Source organism: Oncorhynchus mykiss, chromosome 28, assembly GCF_057628025.1.
Source record: "Oncorhynchus mykiss isolate SJ-2025 chromosome 28, ASM5762802v1, whole genome shotgun sequence".
Classification (NCBI taxonomy): Eukaryota; Metazoa; Chordata; class Actinopteri; order Salmoniformes; family Salmonidae; genus Oncorhynchus; species Oncorhynchus mykiss.
In genome coordinates, this window is record NC_143049.1 from 18,478,193 (window position 1) to 18,497,518 (window position 19,326).

Consider the following 19,326-nt stretch of genomic DNA (forward strand, 5'->3'; position numbering starts at 1 on the left):
GGCTCCTTGCTGCACTCGCATAACAGGTAGTCAGCCTGCCATGCAGTCTCCTCATGGAGTGCAATGTAATCGGCCATGATCGGTCTCCAAAAATGCAGATTACCAATTGTTAAGAAAACTTGAAATCGTCCCTAATTAATCGGTCATTCCGATTAATCGGTCGACCTCTAGTTGGTACTTTGACTTCTTGCTTAGATACATCAAATATTGATGTTATACTATATAGGGAATAGGGGGCTATTTGGGACACAGCCACGTTATCATAATAGGAAGAGGTTGAGGGGATGGACAGATGAGTCAGCTACACACCATTTGCACTTCCAGCTGTCCTTGGGAACGTTCTGCAGCGGAGGGTCCAGGCAGTAGGTGTGATAGCTGATGTCACAGTCGTCACACAGCAGCAGACGGCCCGGGTCGGTGGCCTGGCCACACGCCTCGCACACTGTACACTCCAGACAGCGCCAGCCTTTATTCAACACCACCTTGGTGATCTGGAAGGAGAGGACAGAGTCAGATGTGGTGTGAGAGTATATTGGCAAAAGCCCAAATTGTGTGCGCTTATCTCTTTAAGAAGATCCCATAGTAAAGGACATTGATATATCACTGTGCTGCAGAGCTACACTAAATAGTTTTGTTTGCAGTAATTGGCAGCATTAAGAGATAAGGATGGAACCAACTTGAGCTGAACTTCCTGTGATTACAGAGTTTATATGGCCCATTTAATCCAGTTGATACTCACATACTGAGTCAGTCAGTCATAGCCAGGTTAAAATCTTTGAAATCAATAGATGATTAACCCTAAGGCCAGTAATCTGTGGGGTTCCCACGTTTCCTACTCGTATGTAGTATCAGAATCGTCAGTAAGATCTCAGAGAAAATGCCACTGTAAAGGACGGGGTACTTACCTTGATGCCAACACAGAAGGGGTGGTAGCACTGCCCACACTGGGCACAGGCCAGAAGACGACCCTCTGCACCCAGCCCAAAACTCCCACACACCACACACATGTCCTGAGAGAGGGGAAACAAATGGAGTTTACACATGATACTAGAGAATCAAAGTTGAACTGTGATATGGTAAAAGAAACAAATTGAATAATAGAGGTACAGGAAATGTATAATTTGTACACAAACAGATGCCCACCTGTTTCAATGTGAAGCTGTCGTTGCTGGAGAATATGACCACGGTGTTGTGCATGGCATTCTCCTCTTCCTCTTTCACCTGGTAAGGTGATTCCATGGTGGTGACCTGTATGTTATGAAGCATGAGCACAAACACAGCTTTAGATAGGATTGAGTCCTGTGATATTCCCTACATGAAAGTGAAGTGTTTCTCTGTCTCTAAACCAATATTGCAGAGGTATGCATCTCTGTTTATGGCGGAAATTCTTAGATTATTTTACAGCATGTGAAGTTGTCAGCGTTACAAGAGACTGCCTGGATAGGATTATTGATTAGCATTTGCCTCTGACACAAATGTTGTGTCACGCTGTGGTATGGAGTAACATGCCCACTGGGTGAGTCTGTTTTTGTGCAGCAAATAATCTAGCCACAACATATGATTACTGTTTACAATACACCAGGAAAACTAGGTTTATGGGTAATAAATAAGGCTGGGAATTGCCAGGGACCTCACGATACGATCACGAAACTTAGGTGCCGATACAATATGTATTGCAATTCAAACGATCCCATATGTATTGTGATTGGATACTGTAATTTTATTGCAATTTGATGTTCGAAACATATTGCCTAGTATATGTCTGCAGCAGAGACAGGAGAGGGCATTAGAACATTTGTTTTGATCAGTCATGAAAATCAAAGTGCTGAAAACACGTTGGCTCACTATTTCTTTTTTAAGATGGCGAACAAGCTATAGGATGAAAATTACCACAGTTCTAGCGCAGGTACAACCGACTAGCGCTAGCTAATGCTACCCAGAAAATCGATACTTGGAGCCAAAGTATTTTTATAAAATGTTTTATTTAACCTCCATTTAACCAGGTAAGTCAGTTAAGAACAAATTCTTATTTACAATGACAGCCGCCGTATGGGACTCCCAATCATGGCCGGATGTGATGCATCCTGGATTTGAACCAGGGACTGCAGTGACGCCTCTAGCACTGAGATGCAGTGTCTTAGGTGCTGCGCCACTCGGGAGCCCCAGCATTAATAACATCCAAAATAATATTGCGATATGTAACTGTCCATTTTTCCTCCCAACACTAGTAATAAAACTGTCTTTCAGTTAATTGTAATGGATTAGTGTGAACTAAAGAGATCAGGTTGACAGGTGGCATAGCCTACCCCAGGGCTGACTATGGGACTGGCTCCATTCTTCCCTCTCGCTCGGCCCCGACCCCCTCTGCCCGACAGACCAGCCCCTCTGGGTCGCCTCCTCCCGGGGAAGCCTGACCCCCGACCCTGCAACAGAAACACAGGACTCAGGACCTCAGGACTCCTTCTCAACACACACCGGATCACACACACAGAAACACACACAAAAACACTCAAGAGTCGTGTTCACAGTCAGATACAGAAAAACACACACACACACACACACACACAGGTCCTCACTTGCTAGACTGTGATCGATGAAGTCAGCTTAATTAAAAAGTTTGCCATAGGGGACTTCTCCTCCACCCACTGTAGAGCTGTTGAGCTATGAGGCTGCTAGTATCTAGTGAGGTAACCGGAACAGCAGCTTGGTCTACTTTACAGAGGTAATGTCCTTTCCCATTCAGTGGTGTTTTCTTGGATGGTAGGTAGAACATTGCAACGCCTGCTAACGGATATGAAATAGTTTCATATCCGTAGTAATATTTAACACATCTTAGAATAGTGCTTAATTCAAGCTACAAAACAAATTGATGCAGGGGGAAAAAGCTGCCATTTCTGATTTAAGAAAATTGAGAACGCAATTTGTTTTTATTTTCTTTATTCAGCTAGAGCGGCATACTACAAAGCAGGATCGATGAGTTAGTCAGCTAACTTAGATTATTTTAGTTTTTTAAAGTTCAACTTCTATACTGAACAAAAATATAAATGCAACATGTAAAGTGTTGGTCACATGTTTCATTAGCGGGAAAAATAAATAAATCACATAAAAGTTCCATATGCACAAAAAACGTATTTCTCTCAAATGATGTGCACAAATTTGTTTACATCCCTGTTAGTGACAATTTCTCCAATGCCAAGATGATCCATCCACCTGACAGGTGTAGCATATCAAGAAGCTGATTAAATAGCATCATTACACCAGTGAACCTTGTGCTGGGAACATTAGAAGGCCACTAAAATGTGCAGTTTTATCAGACAACAACATGCAGTTTTGAGGGTGCGTGCAATTGGCATGCTGACTGCAGGAATGTCCACCAGAACTGTTGCCAGAGACGTGAATGTTAATTTCTCTACCATCAGCCGCCTACAACGTCGTTTTAGAGAATTTGGCAGTACACTCAACCAGCCTCACAACCACAGACCATGTGTAACCACGCCAGTCGAGGACTTCCACATCTGGCTTCCTCACCTGCGGGATCGTGTGAGACGAGCCACCCGGACAGCTGTTGAAACTGAGGAGTATTTCTGTCCCTAATAAAGCCCTTTTGTGGGTGGGCTATGCCCTCCCAGGCCCACCCATGGCTGCACCCCAGTCCAGTCATGTGAAATCCATAAACTAGGGCCTAATGAATTTATTTCAGCTGAATTCCTTATATGAACTATAACTCAGTAAAATCGTTGAAATTGTTACATGTTGCTTTGATATTTTTGTTCAGTATATGTGTTTGTTGAGTCAATTAGAACGTGCCCATGTTAAGCTTATCTTAAAAATAAAGTTACTTCAGAATATTTAGCTGGCTAACTCATTGATCCTGCTTTGTAGAGTACCCCTTCAGTCTCCACATTCCACAACTCAACAGTACATAGGCAGTCCAGCGGTGACAACACAAAACCCATTTCTCAAAATAAGACACCTTGACGTGTTCATCTTTCTCAGTAATAGGATCATCTCTCCTGCACCATTCTGAGAGACTAGTGCTGAGCGATTAGTGCTTTTTGAGATCGGTTCGTTTTCGGTTTGATTATATAAATGTGGTTTGGATGCCGTAACACAGAATAAAACAATTAAAAAGTCCCAAGGTGCTCATTACTGATTATCACTTAACCATCATTTATTCACATTACCTTGATAAAATATTTAAGTTCTGTATATTACATTTGTTTTATTTGATGACTTTATTATTTCATTCCAAGTCATCTCACCTCTGTAGAGCTGCTACCTATGCTGTCTGACAAAAATCACTATTTGTGACCTGATTCAGGAAACTAGGCCGTATGTTGCAAGTCACGACTTCAGTAGAGCCGTTTGGACGTAAAACACATTTTATCATTTGTTTTTACCAAAATGCATGTATTGGCAGAAATGCCTTCTCTATAACATGTGAACTTTCATGTGCCTTAATATCAAACTATCAAAATTGTTAAATTACGAGCCTAGTTGGTTAAGCCACAGAAAAAGTGAGCAACCTTCAGGCTGGTCATGATTGGCTGAGATAATGAGTGGGCTGGACATGCCAAGAGAGGAGTTTGGATTGGTCTGCCAAAGTAAATGCAACAAAGTGTAATTCAATTGTTGCCAGCAGCACAGTTAGTCACAAACGCTCTGGATAACATGAAAACAGCCGAACCAGCTCTGCTAGAGGGAGTAAAATGATCAGAGTGGGGTGTTCTCATTATGTGTCTGGAAGTAGCTAGCCAATGTCAGCCAGTTAGATTGGGTGCTTGACTGTCGTTGTGAGGTCAGAGCTTTCGGATCAACCCTACTTATTGGCCAGTGTCCAGTGTGCCCTCAACACGAAACACTCTGAATTTACAAATGGACAATCTGACAGCACAGTTGCAGTCACCAATGCTCTGGATAACATAACAGCCTAACCAGCTCTGCTTGGGTGAGTAATGTTCAGTGAGCTGTTCTCTCTCAGATGTCTTAGATGTTAGTGAAGAACGTTCCGATCAACACTTAAAGAGATAGGTAGGGCTAAGGCTTAAGAGGGTGTGAACAATGCTGAATGGGTATAGACCAGTGGTTCCCCAACTTTTTATAGTCCCATACACATTCAAACATTCAACCTCCAGCTGCATGACCCCTCTAGCACCAGGGTCAGCGCACTCTCAAATGTTATTTGCCATCCTTGCCACACACACACACTATACGACACATTTATTAAACATAAGAATGAGTGTGAGTTGTCACAACCCAGCTCGTTGACAGGGCACAAATAATAATCAATAATTTTGCTTTTTATTTAACCATCTTACATATAAAACTTTTGTTCAACAACAATTGTGAATAACTCACCACAGGTTAATGAGAAGGGTGTGCTTGAAAGGATGCACATAACCCTGCAATGTTCGGTTGTGTAATTAATTTTCCACAGTCTGTGCCTGTATTTAGATTTCATGCTAGTGAGGGCTGAGAATCCACTCTCACATAGGTATGTGGTTGCAAAGGGCATCAGTGTCTAAACAGTGCAATTTGCCAAGGCAGGATACACTGAGCGCAGCCCAATCCAGAAATCTGTCAGTGGCTTCTGATTAAATTACATTTTTCACAGAACCGCTTGTTGCAATCTCAATGAGGCTCTCTTATTCAGATATCAGTAAGTGGACTGGAGGCAGGGCATGAAAGGGATAAAGAATCCAGTTGTTTGTGTCATCCGTTTCGGGAAAGTACCTGCGTAATTGTACAGATACCAACACACCTTGACCACCAAAGTCCATTTGATGTCACAAAGCTGTCCAGTACTTTAAAAATATCCTCTCCTGTTGTCCTGGTTTCCAGCGGTTTGCAGGAGAGGAAGTCTTCCTTAATTTACCCCCCATAAACTTAACGGACATATAACAGTCGCTCAAAAACTCCCGTGACTTATTTTTCAAATTGGCACGTTTTGTTTCTAAATGTCTGTGCAAGAGTGAAGGTTTCATCGAGTTGTGAGATAGTACTTTTGCACATATAACACACTGTGGCTGAGGAAAGGCACTACTCCCAATATAAGTGAACCCCAAATCAATGTAGTTCTCATCATATTTGCGCCTCTGATGGTCCAATGTCCCTGTCTGTTGTTCGGTGCTTTCCCGGTTAAGGGGGCAGTAGCTCTTCGGCTGCATCAGACTCACAACTGTCAGCGTTTATGCTAGCTGGGCTAGCAACAAATGTAGAATTACTGATGCTAGCATTGGATGTGCTCCTGGAAGCAGAACAACTTGTCGTCGACAGGTGCAGGTGTAGTACTGCTGGTAGTAGCAGTACTACCAGTAGAGCTGGTATGCATCTCTATGGACACGGGCCTTACTTCTTTTAACCCTTTATCAATTTTGGAGCAAACTGAATGAGCAGCAGCTACGTTTAGCTACATACGGACCGTTAGTGGAATTCCCGCGAGAGAGTAACGGTTAACGTGATTGGATGTTAATTATTTGACTAGGCTACCTGTATTTGACGTTGTATTATTATTTCGCTGAACACTAGATGGTTTAATGTTATTTTTGGCAGTGGAACGAGGCTACTCAGGCGAGAGAAAAAACGTCACCCAAATGTATAGCCCCGTTGGAAAATATAAATGTTTGGAAATGTGATTCACATTTTTATTTGCCGTACCCCCGACGGAATTGCGCGTAATTGGAAATACCTGGTATAGACAAAGAAGGGCTCTCCAATAGCAGTGCTAAAACATTGAACATGATTTTCTCAAAAGTGAGTTTTTTAAATGTAATTTTACCTTTATTTAACTAGGCAAGTCAGTTAAGAACAAATTCTTATTTTCAATGACGGCCTAGGAACAGTGGGTTAACTGCCTGTTCAGGGGCAGAACGACAGATTTGTACCTTGTCAGCTCGGGGGTTTGAACTTGCAACCTTCCGGTTACTAGTCCAACGCTCTTAACCACTAGGCAACCCTGCCGCCCCATTTACAAGTTGATCAACTTGCAAAAGCAGAATTACTTTCCTGTTGTTTCTCAATATCCCCTCACGATCATGCATTCTTTCTGTCTCTTCTGTAGCAGGTGTAAAAGAAGCACAGGCCGGACAAGTAGATGTGCAATGGATTATGGTCATTGTAGTTAATTACCACATTTTATGCACCTGCTACATTGCACAGTTCAGGCTGGATCAATGCGTGCATTGAGCTCACAAAAAAAAATAAAAAAAATACATGTAATAAAAAATTATTGAACCTACATCGGTCAATTAGTTGTCTAAAAAACTAAAACTAAACAAAATGTTGGTTAAATCGCTCAGCACTATGAGAGACAGCCTTTGTAACACAGCAAGTATCCAGGCTCTCTGTCCAGGCTGTTGACAGAGGACCTCTCTAATGTTATTCTGGCCATTTGAACTCCATTATGCTGTCAACACTTTTCCGGTGCTGGTGGCTGCTGGGGCCTAATCACGACTGTCAAACGAGTCTACATTCTGTGAATCTTCCCCCCAAATCCCTCCTCCTCGATTCCCCAGTCCAGTCTCTTCACAACCCCCCAGCAGTCTGACATCCTGATTGACACACAGTATGGTGCTGCTTAACCTGCCCAAAACACATGCCAAGACCCAGCAATTACTACCTCACTTAGCGCCAGTGTGTAACACTAATGTCACCATGGCGACAGATTGCAGCATCCACTTGGGCAGGCCTAAGTGCCCACACAGCCCACTTAAAAAAAAATCTCCATCCCGCCCCAAACTCACCCACAAAAGTATGACAAACGAAACAAACAATTAAACAAACAGGCAACAAACAAACACAGGTTAAACCTTGTGCCTCAGGCTGCAAAGGAAGGCCAAGATATAGCATTGTGAATTGGGTTAATATTACAAGTACAAAGCCTAGCAAGAGATCCTCTCTAGTGGATAAAAAGTTAAACATTTTGCCATTAAGGATGAGTCGTATTAGGCTACTACAGGTTCTCATTCACCATTCCCTTATTAGCCTGTCAATGTGAATTTACCACAGTCTCCTCTCCTCTGGTGACAGTGTTAGTTGAATGATTCATTGTGAAAGTCCACCATTAACACAGTGACATCAAGCATCACTCTGCCAGTGCACTTCACATAGCCTAAGGTAAGCAGAAGACTGCTGTGGCATGGCCCTGTGGTGGTTCTGGAAGTCTGGTCCCCAGAGAGAGCCGCGGTTATTTACCACTCTGATGCTCCAGGCAGGGCTGCCGCAGCCGGACGAGAGCTGCCTGGTCTTTGGGACGTTCCACCCCTCTGGCTGGTCTGGAGACCAGGAGGGGGAGCTCACACTGCTATGGGGGCTCCCATGCCATGCGCCCTAAGGTACAGGTAGGGGGGCCGGGTTGGGTGGGTGAGAGAGGGAGGGATTGAGGGGAGAAGGAGGGTGACAAAATGCAGCAACTTAAAAAACAAAGCCAGAGAAAGATGAAAACATAACAGGCAGATGCAGTGAGTTTAAAAGGCTGGTGGCTGAAGAAGCTTGTTGGGACCATTCAACACACCCAAAGTAAGAGATATGGCGCTAATAATGATGCTGTTATACATTCTGACTTGGGGCAAAAAGCCAGGATATTATGATGCACATGATACTTTCTATATTGAAGCCAATCCAAGATATCTTTCATGCATACGAGAGGCATGTTGTTTCGAGCTAGACGTTCAGAGAGAGCTTGCAAAGGTGAAGCAGAATCATGTTAGTCGGCGCAGCAACCTTGAATTCAGACAAGCAACAGCACCATGCAACAGCAGCAGGACGGGGAGGAGCAAGAGACCACAGCATCCTCTTGCCATGGCAACCGCATGTCACTGCCTCACTCATATCGCTGGCTTGTTGACAAAACACCACCTGGTTGCGTCGGACTGCACGACTGATAGCGCATGCCTCTTCAGAGACAGAAGCACAAAGACTTGAAGACACCAAATCGGACTACACAGGATCCCACTGTATTCAAATAGCCTACATTTCATCTCCCCCAGGCCTGATCTAACAAATTAGTCTATCTACACACAGCATTTATTTAAGCAATAGGATATATCTGGAGAGAAAAGCACGACGTTGCAAGGCTAAACTCTCCTCAGCCTCATCCATAATATATCATAGCCATGTGTATGATTAATATCCCAGTATTATTAGGATTTGACCCAACCCGCATACTGTGTCTCTGATTAGTGGCTTGATGAAAGTGTGTTTGGGGGGGGGGGGGGGGGGGGTTTAACAAAGCCCTAATGAAGGTATTCTAAGGAGAATGAGAACAGGCTTGTAGCCATCATCAGAGAGGGACTGCCTTCAGCACATAAAACATGTACTAGGAATACCATGGAAATTGGATACTAGTCTAGGACAGGTGACACAGCGTGCTTGAAGTTATACTGTGGGATTGCATATGGGGATGTATATAAAGTAGCCTGTTAGTATTGTCTATACATGTTGGCAGTGTGCTCCTATAGGGCAGTGTGTACATAAGGTGGTGGGTGTTTGCAGAGTGGATCAGAATGAACAGGCAAAGTGTAGAGGTGGGGTATGGTGTGTAAGGTTCTTGGTGGTGTTTGCATATGGCCTAAGGAATAGGCCGTACTAATATTCAATTCTCATTCTGCAGTGTGGGAAACTAACTATTCTTCAGACTCACCATCAGTATTCTTCAGACACACCATCAGTGAATCCCAAACCAGGCCCTCTCAACCCTAATAACGTGTTCGGAGGGCCCCCCGTTGTCACGTGTTGCTGGCGAAAGTCGGAGGGTGACGTATATAAAGTGGCGAGGGGATCAATAAACGCAACTTCGGGACACACTGGCGACTTGTATGATGCAATTCCAAATGTAATAATAAAACAAGCATGAAATTCTAATGAACTAATTCCCCCTATGGTTTCACAAGATATAAACCTCAGCAACAGTTAGGCTACCTCCCAAATGAAGTGGTTATTTCACCTGTTTTACCTGTCAAGACTCAAAATCAGACAAACAAACATGAGTCAGAGGATTAGTCATGCCTCGCAATTCTTTTGTGTGATGTTGTGCAGACTCCAAACCTACCGCGGTGCGTGTTGGGATAGCACTTCACTCTGGAGGCCGCAGTGGCTGTCTGCGGGTCTAATTAGCCCCTACGCCCTCGATCATTTTCACTCCCTCAACTTTGAGACACTTGTGCATATGGTGGCGGTGAGCACGAGCGTGCAAATTGAGGGGGAGGGGCTATTTGGGATTCAGCTCAAGTGAAAACTGAGGAGGAAGGGTGAGAACAGCCGTGGTCTCTGCTGACGATACAGTTTGGCCAATAACACGACATCAAACACACAGGACTCAACGGTTCTCAACTGCCACAACTGGCAAGTTCTCTGGGTTAAGTGTCCTCTGCAGCAGCAACACCCGTTTTAATCATATTCCAAACCACTAACATCATAGCCAATCCACCGCTCTGGGGCAGAGCACTCAGAAAGCTTCTCCTCCTCTCATCATTCAACACACTCAACCACAGAATGACCAACCTAGAGGATCACACAATTATGGTTCCTCTCCAGAGATTTCAACCTTTGATTTTTTAGATTCTCTTTGAAAATAAAAGACATAAGCCTAGATAATACATAAATAATACATCATATATTACACACAAAAAAAAGATTCTGAAATAGATTTTGAAGCCCTGGGATACAACCCTAAGAATAACACGTCAAGATTTGGATCTAAGACAAGAGCACCCAACACCCACCAGCACCATGCATTACCTGCTTCACCCTGGGTCTGCCTGGGGAGAACTTCCTCTTGGAGATGGCTGGCTTGCCCATGCCGATCTTAGGGGTGAGAAGTATGAGGGTGGTGGAGGGGACGCTGCTGCTGTGTTCCCCCGGGGCAGGGTGGGCGTGGAGGGGAGGCTCCCTAGGAGAGGGCCCCATGGTCCTAGGGGAAGAGTGGGTAGGGGAGGCAGCCATCTCTGCCAGTCTTTCCATGGATGTCTTGTAGGGCTTCTCCTTGATGGGGGGACTGTGATGGGAGAGTTTAGGCTTGTTCTCAGTCTCGGGGGTGGTGTCCATCTCTTCCAAGGCACAGGCCCCCTCCAAAGCCCCACTAGCCAGTGCCTCAGACATAGGTTCCCCTTTCCTCTCCCTCCTAGCCTTCATTGCTGTCTCCAGACTAGAAGGACCTTCCACTTGTTCTACTCCTGAATTATCAGAAGCCGACACCTCCATGGGTTCTTCCTTGATGATTACGGACACAGTACTTGGTTCTTTGGTGTTGGTGGGCGGGGTCATGATGTCCTCTGTGCAGGGTTTCAATGCCCTGTTTTCAGAGGAAGGTTCTGTCTTTACTGTCTTGGTCAGTCCTGTTACATCCTGTGGCTGCTCTGGCTCTCTTGACACCTGGGCTGGCAGGGGTTGTTTCTCAGGCTCCTGCTTGGTCAGTCCTGTTACATCCTGTGGCTGCTCTGGCTCTCTTGACACCTGGGCTGGCAGGGGTTGTTTTTCAGGCTCCTGCTTGGTCAGTCCTGTTACATCCTGTGGCTGCTCTGGCTCTCTTGACACCTGGGCTGGCAGGGGTTGTTTTTCAGGCTCCTGCTTGGTCAGTCCTGTTACATCCTGTGGCTGCTCTGGCTCTCTTGACACCTGGGCTGGCAGGGGTTGTTTTTCAGGCTCCTGCTTGGTCAGTCCTGTTACATCCTGTGGCTGCTCTGGCTCTCTTGACACCTGGGCTGGCAGGGGTTGTTTTTCAGGCTCCTGCTTGGTCAGCCTGGGAGACTCAGGACTCTTTGTTGAAGGAACATGGGTCTCCGCTGCTGGTTGCATTTCTACGGAAATGAACAGAGATAGACATCACATGACCCGTCAGTAAAATATCATAATGAAAACCAACAGATGACAAAGGCTGTACCATTTGGAATTTAAACCAATATTTTCACATAAGAGAAGTTGCCTTAGATGGTGAAAGGCCTATTTTAAAAAATGATCGCTTTTATGCTGTGAGGGGATTCAAGTAGAAGTAGAGAAAGAACTATAGGCTGAGTAAAAGCAGAACAAATATTCTTGATACATTGATGGACTAGCAAAGCAGGCTATGAACCTAACCTGGATGTAACTGGCCCGGGTCCTTGTTGATAGACACCTCATCAGTCCCTTGCTCCACAGCAGCTGCTCCCACTGAGATGCCTGGGAGAGAAGCAGTGAATTATAGCAGTGAGAGACCAACCTGAAACCCACCACCATCAACTGTTCATTTGTCCAGGCTCAGCCTCTTACAAAATGACAGATTATGTAGGTAAAGATTGGAGTCATCATTTTCATCACAGGATATGGACATAATTAAACATTAATGGAGTGAAAATGATAGACAAAAAGAAGGGAGAGAGAGAGAAACAGAGGGGGAGAGAGAGCGAGAAAGAGACGGTTGTTACTGATTGTCCTGTTAGTGACATTTTGATTTGTATTTTTTTTATGCTGTTGTTGCTAATGAATCATTTCCAATGTACGCTTCGCAATATGTACATTGTTACATCATGCCAATAAAGCAAATGAAAATTGAATGTGTGAGCTAGAGAGAGAGCAAAAGAGTGAGAGCCAGAGAGAGAAATAAAAAGTGGGCTAATACAGGCAGAAATATTAGATGCCCAGCAGGCTTATAGGCAGTGAACAGAGTCAGTTTTAACTGGGCATTATTTCAAATCCCACTCCTAGTTCCAACAGCCAAAGACGCATAGCTTTGATTTGTACCGTCAATCCTAGCTAGCAGTCTTTGATTGCGGTGGCTGTCCCTCTCACACATAGAACCGAACCACTGAGACGTGCAGATTCCCAGCCAAGTGCCCTCAAAGTAACCCAATAATCCATTACTAAGTCATGAATCTGTCACATAAAAAGCCCTAATTTCCTCATGGAAAAGACAGTCATCCATCTAGGCCAACACCAGATAGGAGGATTTTATAAACTCAATATTGGCTGAGGTTAACAGACCTGAGCTGCAGGCTGTTAAACACCTCAGGTTTCTCAACTCCAGCTGCTGCACAAAAAAAGTAAACTGGAGAACAGAGCCTGTGGTGCTCACTCAAAGAAAGCAATGGTTGCCCAAACGTGGAAATCCAAGCAACGTTAGAAAACAATGGACTGCGTGTAGCTACAATCAAATTTGTAATCATCATCAATGCATTCTTACACACATACTCCGGTAGCTCATCCCGCCTACCCTCAGAATTCCTGCTGACAGCTTAATACAAACTACAAACAGTCCCTCACATTTCACAAGTTCCCACAGCATCCCCGCTCTAATAATCCCATCCCAGCAAACACACAACATGCACCTGCTGAGCATTTCTCTACTCGGAAAGGACTTTGAGTAACCATGACAACCTGCATATCAAGGTCTGAACTCTGATGACTGTGCAGCTCACAACACAAGCATATCTGGGCCTCAACACCCAGAGTCAATTACGAGATGAGCGCGCATTTCAAGCATCCTTGTATCCTTCGTACAAACACTACAGAGGGGTTTGTGTTATCGTTATCAAACCCTTACTGCTGATTACTGTCATCATGAACCCTTACTGCAGATTGTTATCAAATCCTTATTCCCCTTGCAGAAGGAAGCGATTGTAGACACACACACACAGACACACAGCTCTATTTTACAAAGATAAGCCATCATCGTGTCAGATTTAATTGGAGTTCACACCATGGATCTGACAGTAGGCGGTATGTCTGTCAGATTCATGATAAGCCTGCTGCTAAGCCATGAGTGGATGAGAAGGATCTGGACAGGTATCCACAGCTCATTTTAATAACATTAATTAACTTTACACTGGGTGGCAGGTGGGCCAGGAGGAGATTGGCTTGTAGTGCCATGATCCCACAAAGCCAATGTTTAGCTAGCCTATGCAACACCACAGCTAGCATATAGCCCAGCACCAAACATATACATATGCATATGCCTGAAAGGACATTTGGTAAACCTGTCTGGGAGCAGTGATTGGATACGTAGCCTATATTGTGAATGACTTCCCTCATCTACTGAGGACAAGACAAGAGCATCAAACATATGCCAAAAGCTGTCAATATGACATTTGAATGGCTGACCGATCAACAGAGAGTGTAGAGTTGATGAAGTTTCGACAGGTGTGAGACAGCAGGGGCAGTGAATGGAGGAGAGGATGTAGGGGCCAGACCGTAGACAGGAGCCATGTGGCGGCTGAATTCGGAGCTAAACCAACCATCTAGTATGACCTAGTGCTATAGCCCTTGGTGTTCAGCCTCAGGCCTCTCGAGGGAGGCTCCGCTCCTCCAATCAATGGAGATGAAATGCTAGTAGATCAAGGCCCCTAGAGGTTTTTACCATCATACAGGCCTAATCACCAGCCTCTCTCCAAGCAGCCAGCAGCAGCACAATAAAACAAAAGCACTGCTGCTTAGGACAGGAGCCACACACAGACATACAGGATTCTAAAGTGATCTGCTCCCCTTTGTGTGTGTGTGTGTGTGTGTGTGTGTGTGTGTGTGTGTGTGTGTGTGTGTGTGTGTAATCGCAAGAGAGTGTGAGTGGTAAAGAGAGGGGATCAACTCAGGGGTGTTTTTAAAAGCCACATAGGCGATGGATCAGAATCTTGGACAACTCGCTGCCTGGTTATCTGTCATCAGCACCGCTCCCCGCCCTCCACAGCAGACTGTGGACATCCAGGTTAGAACCCACTGTAATATACCCTGCAGCTCATTCACCTGCTACATTAATAAGTGCACAATTTGACATCTTCCCCACAGTGACTGTACGTACATCTCCCAAACAAAATCCATGGATTACAGGAAACATCCACACTGAGCTAAAGGCTAGAGCTGGCACTTTCAAAGAGCGGGACACTAATCCGGACACTTATAAGAAATCCCGACACGACCTCCGTGGAGTCATTAAACAGGTAACGCGTCAATACAGGACCATGGGTGAATCCTATTTCGCCGGTTGAGACACTTGTCGGATGTGGCAGGGCTTGCAAACTATCATGGATTACAAAGAGAAACCTAGCCGCAAGCTGCACAGTGACACCAGCCTACCAGAGGTGCTAAATACCTTCTATGCTCACTTCAAGGCAAGCAACACTGAACCATGCATGAGAGCATCAGCAGTTGAGGACGATTGTGTGATCTAGCTCTCTGTAGCCAATGTGAGCAAGACTTTCACAAGGCCGCGGGGCCAGATGGATTACCAGAATGCATACTCAGAGCATGTGTACTCAGAGCATGAGGACCAGCTGGCGGGTGTCTTTACTAACATTTTCAAACCCTCCCAGACCCAGCCTGTAATACCTTCATGTTTCAAGCAGACCACCATTGTCCCTGTACCCAAGAACTCAAAGGTAACCTGTCTAAATGACTATTGCCCCGTAGCACTCACATCTACTATATAATGGCGCCGGAGGGGATGGCTGCCGTTTTACAGGCTCCTAACCAACTGTGCTATTTCTTGTGTTTTCGCATTGTTTGTAACTTATTTTGTACATAACGTTGCAGCTACTGTCTCTTATGACCTAAAAGAGTGTCTGGACATCAGAACAGCGATTGCTCACCTCAAACTGGACAAAGATTTTTTCTTTAATGAGTCTGACGCGAAGGATATAGTGCTTCCCGGAGACCAGGCCCAAATCCCAGTCATTCGGGTGAAGAAAAGATGGAGATACAGGCGGTGAAGGTCGGGGTGCCTTGTGAGGATTCGTAGGCAAGTGAGTAAATCACCACTACCATTGGTTCTACTGAACAACGTACAATCACTGGAAAACAAACTGGATGAAACAAACGGTCGAGACTATCCTACCAACATGACATAAAAAATGGTAATATCTTATGTTTCACCGAGTTGTGGCTGAAAGACGACACAGATAGAGCTGGCTGCGTTTTCCATGCATCGGCAGGACAGAGCAGCTACGTCTGGTAAGATGAGGGTTGGGGGTGTGTGTCTATTTGTCAATAACAGCTGGTGCCATGTCTAATATTAAAGAAGTCTTGAGGTATTGCCCAACTGAGTACCTCATAATAAGCTGTAGACCACACAATTCACCAAGAGAGTTCTCTTCTATATTATTCATAGCTGTCAATTTACCACCACAAACCGATTTACCACCACTAAGACCGCACTCAGCAAGCTGTATAAGGCTATAAGTAAGAACATGCTCATCCAGAAAGGCACACCTAGTGGCCGGGAAATTTAATGCAGGGAAACTTAAATCCATTTTACCCAATTTCTAACAGCATGTCACGTGCAACCAGAAGAAAAAACCTCTAGACCACATTTACTTCGCAGACAGAGGCCCATACAAAGCTCTCCCTCGCTATCATTTTAGTACATCTTACCATAATTCTATCTTCCTGATTCCTGCTTACAAGCAAAAACTAAAATCAGAAAGTTCTAGTGACTCGCTCAATATGGAAGTGGTCAGACGACGCAGATGTTAAGCTAAAGGACTGTTTTGCTAGCACAGACTGGAATATGTTCAGTGTTTCATCCAATAGCATTAAGGAGTACACCACCTCAGGTCACTGTCTTAATCAATAAGTGCAATAAGTTTCCCCTCAGGACACTGAAAAGATTTGGCATATTTGGCAAAAAGTTAAACAGCTGCACCATCGAGAGTATCCTGACCGGTTTCATTGCCGCCTGGTATAGCAACTGCTCGGCATTAGACCTTCAGTCGCTACAGAGGGTAGTGCGTATGGCCCAGTACATCACTGGGACCAAACCTCCTGCCATCCAGGACCTATATACTAAGCGGAGTCAGAGGAAGGCCCAAAAAATGTCAAAGACTCCAGCCACCCAAGTCAAAGACTGCTCTTTCTGCTACCGCAAGGAAAGCGGTACCAGAGCGCCAAGTCTAGGTCCAAAAGGCTTCTAAACAGCTTCCACCCCCAAGCCATAAGACTGCTGAACAATTAATCAAATGGCCACCTGGACTATTTACATTGACATCCCCTTTGTTTTTACACTGCTGCTACTCACTGTTTATTATCTATGCATAGTCACTTTACCCCTACCTACAGTGGTAAGAACAAGTATGTGAACCCTTTGGAAATAGCTGGATTTCTGCATAAATTGTTCATAAAATTTGATCTGACTTTCATCTAGAACACAGACAGTCTGCTTAAACTAATAACACAAACAATTATTTGTTTTCATGTCTTTATTGAACACACCATGTAAACATTCACAGTGGAGGGTGGGAAAAGTATGTGAACCCTTGGATTTAATAACTGGTTGACCCTCCTTTGGCAGCAATAACCTCAACCAAACATTTGCTGTAGTTGTGGATCAAACCTGCACAACGGTCAGGAGGAATTTTGGACCATTCCTCTTTACAAAACTGTTTCAGTTCAGTAATATTATTGGGATGTCTGGTGTGAACTGCTCTCGAGGTCATGCCACAGCATCTCAATCAGGTTGACGTCAGGACTCTGAATGGGCCACTCCAGAATGCGTATTTTCTTCTGTTGAAGCCATTACTTCTGTGTTTTAGGTCGTTGTCCTGTTGCGTCACCCAACTTCTGTCAAGCTTCAATTGGCGGCCAGATAGCCTAACATTACCCTGCAAAATGCCTTGATAAACTTGGGAATGCATTTTTCCGTCAATGATAGCAAGCTGTCCAGGCCCTGAGGCAGCAAAGCAGCCCCAATCCATGATGCTCCCTCCAACATACTTTACAGTTGGGGTGAGGTTTTGATGTCGGTGTGCTGTGCCTTTTTTTCTCCACACAGTGTTGTGTGTTCCTTCCAAACAACTCAACTGTAGTTTCAACTGTCCAATAAATATTATTGCCAGTAGCGCTGTGGAACATCCAGGTGCGGTTGGCAAACTTCAGACGTGCAGCATTGTTTTTTTTTGACAGTATTGGCTTCTTCCGTGGTGTCCTACCATGAACACCATTCTTGTTTAGTGTTTTACGTATCGTAGACCCGTCAGAGATTTTAGCATGTTCCAGAGATTTCTGTAAGTATTAGAGATGACACTCCAGGATTCTTCTTAACCTCATGACGCATTCCGCTGTGCACTTGGAGTCATCTTTGCAGGACGGCCACTCCTAGGGAGAGTAGGAACAGTGCTGAACGTTCTCCATTTATAGACAACTTGTCTTACTGTGGACTGATGAACATCAAGGCTTTTAGAGATACTTTTGTAACCCTTTCCAGCTTCATGCAAGTCAAAAAAAATTTAGGTCTTCTACGATCTCTTTTGTTTGAGGCATGGTTCACATCAGGCAATGCTTCTTGTGGACAGCAAACTCAAATTGTGAGAGTTTTTTTATAGGGCAAGGCAGCTCTAACCAACATCTCCAATTTCATCTCATTGATTGGACTCCAGGTTAGCTGACTCCTGACTCCAATTAGCTTTGGGAAATACCATTAGCCTAGGGGTTCACATACTTTTCCAACCTACACTGTGAATGTTTAAATTATGTATCCCGCCTGTACAAGAGGAACACCTATGTCAGAATGCTGTTCATTGACTACAGCTCAGCATTCAACACCATAGCGCCCTACAAGATCATCACTTAGCTCCAGACCCTGAACACCTCCCTGTGCAATGGATAAAATGCAGGATTTGGCCAGATATCGCAATTGTGATTTTCAAACCAGTGTCAGGGTAGAGAACATCACTTCTACAATGATATCATATGACTTAATACATAATGTGCTAACTGAATACAAAACCAAACTAAATTTCTTCATTGTTATAGGCTACATATGATAATAGATAGGATTATTACACCTACATATATTAACAAACACATTTTTTTTAAATAATCAAAATATTGACTTTAATCGCAGCAGTAATTAATGAATTAATAACATGAGTTCCCATTTTAAAAATATGAGTTCTTAAATAACCTAAGATATTTATTCAGGCAACAATAGGCTGCAGATCGAATAGAAAGCTTATGATTGTGTAATTATGTATAGGTAGGCTTAATCATCAAATTATAAATCAAAGTGATTTATACTTTTAATTTTTTTTTACGCAAAGTGCCTTTAAAACATGTAACATTTGGTGCAGCTTGTGTCCAAAACATTGGAGTCCAGTCACTCAATGCGACATGTTTCAACATCTCCCTTATTTTTGTTGTACAGTGTTGGGATGGTGAATATGTGCGAGATGGAATCTTGTATTTCCTGTCCACCTTCATCGTCTTTATGAAGTAGTCTTCTCTGACTGTGTAAATAGGAACCGTGTCTTTGACTGTGATCGCGTCTGTCATTTCTATGTGTCTGCGCGGGATGTTCTTTCATAGGGCGTTACACTTCAAAACGCATCGGCAATCAATGCCTGTTTAACATAGGGTGCCGATTGTGGCTGAGGG

General features: G+C 44.2%; 1 protein-coding gene across 8 annotated transcripts in view; it reads right to left on the minus strand.

The window, feature by feature from the left end:
• Positions 1–19,326, minus strand: part of LOC110508653 (histone-lysine N-methyltransferase 2C) — a 145,672-nt gene that overhangs the window by 78,006 nt on the left and 48,340 nt on the right. For 7 of the 8 annotated variants that reach the window (XM_036966415.2, XM_036966416.2, XM_090225561.1 and 4 more), the window contains exons 12-18: positions 12,073–12,153; positions 10,738–11,795; positions 8,194–8,328; positions 2,307–2,423; positions 1,144–1,248; positions 906–1,010; positions 310–491 (exon numbers count right to left, since the gene is read on the minus strand). In XM_036966415.2, coding sequence (XP_036822310.2) covers positions 310–491; positions 906–1,010; positions 1,144–1,248; positions 2,307–2,423; positions 8,194–8,328; positions 10,738–11,795; positions 12,073–12,153 — 1,783 coding nt within the window. The remainder of the gene's footprint in view (positions 1–309; positions 492–905; positions 1,011–1,143; positions 1,249–2,306; positions 2,424–8,193; positions 8,329–10,737; positions 11,796–12,072; positions 12,154–19,326) is intronic. The other variant, XM_036966417.2, reaches the window with a different exon arrangement.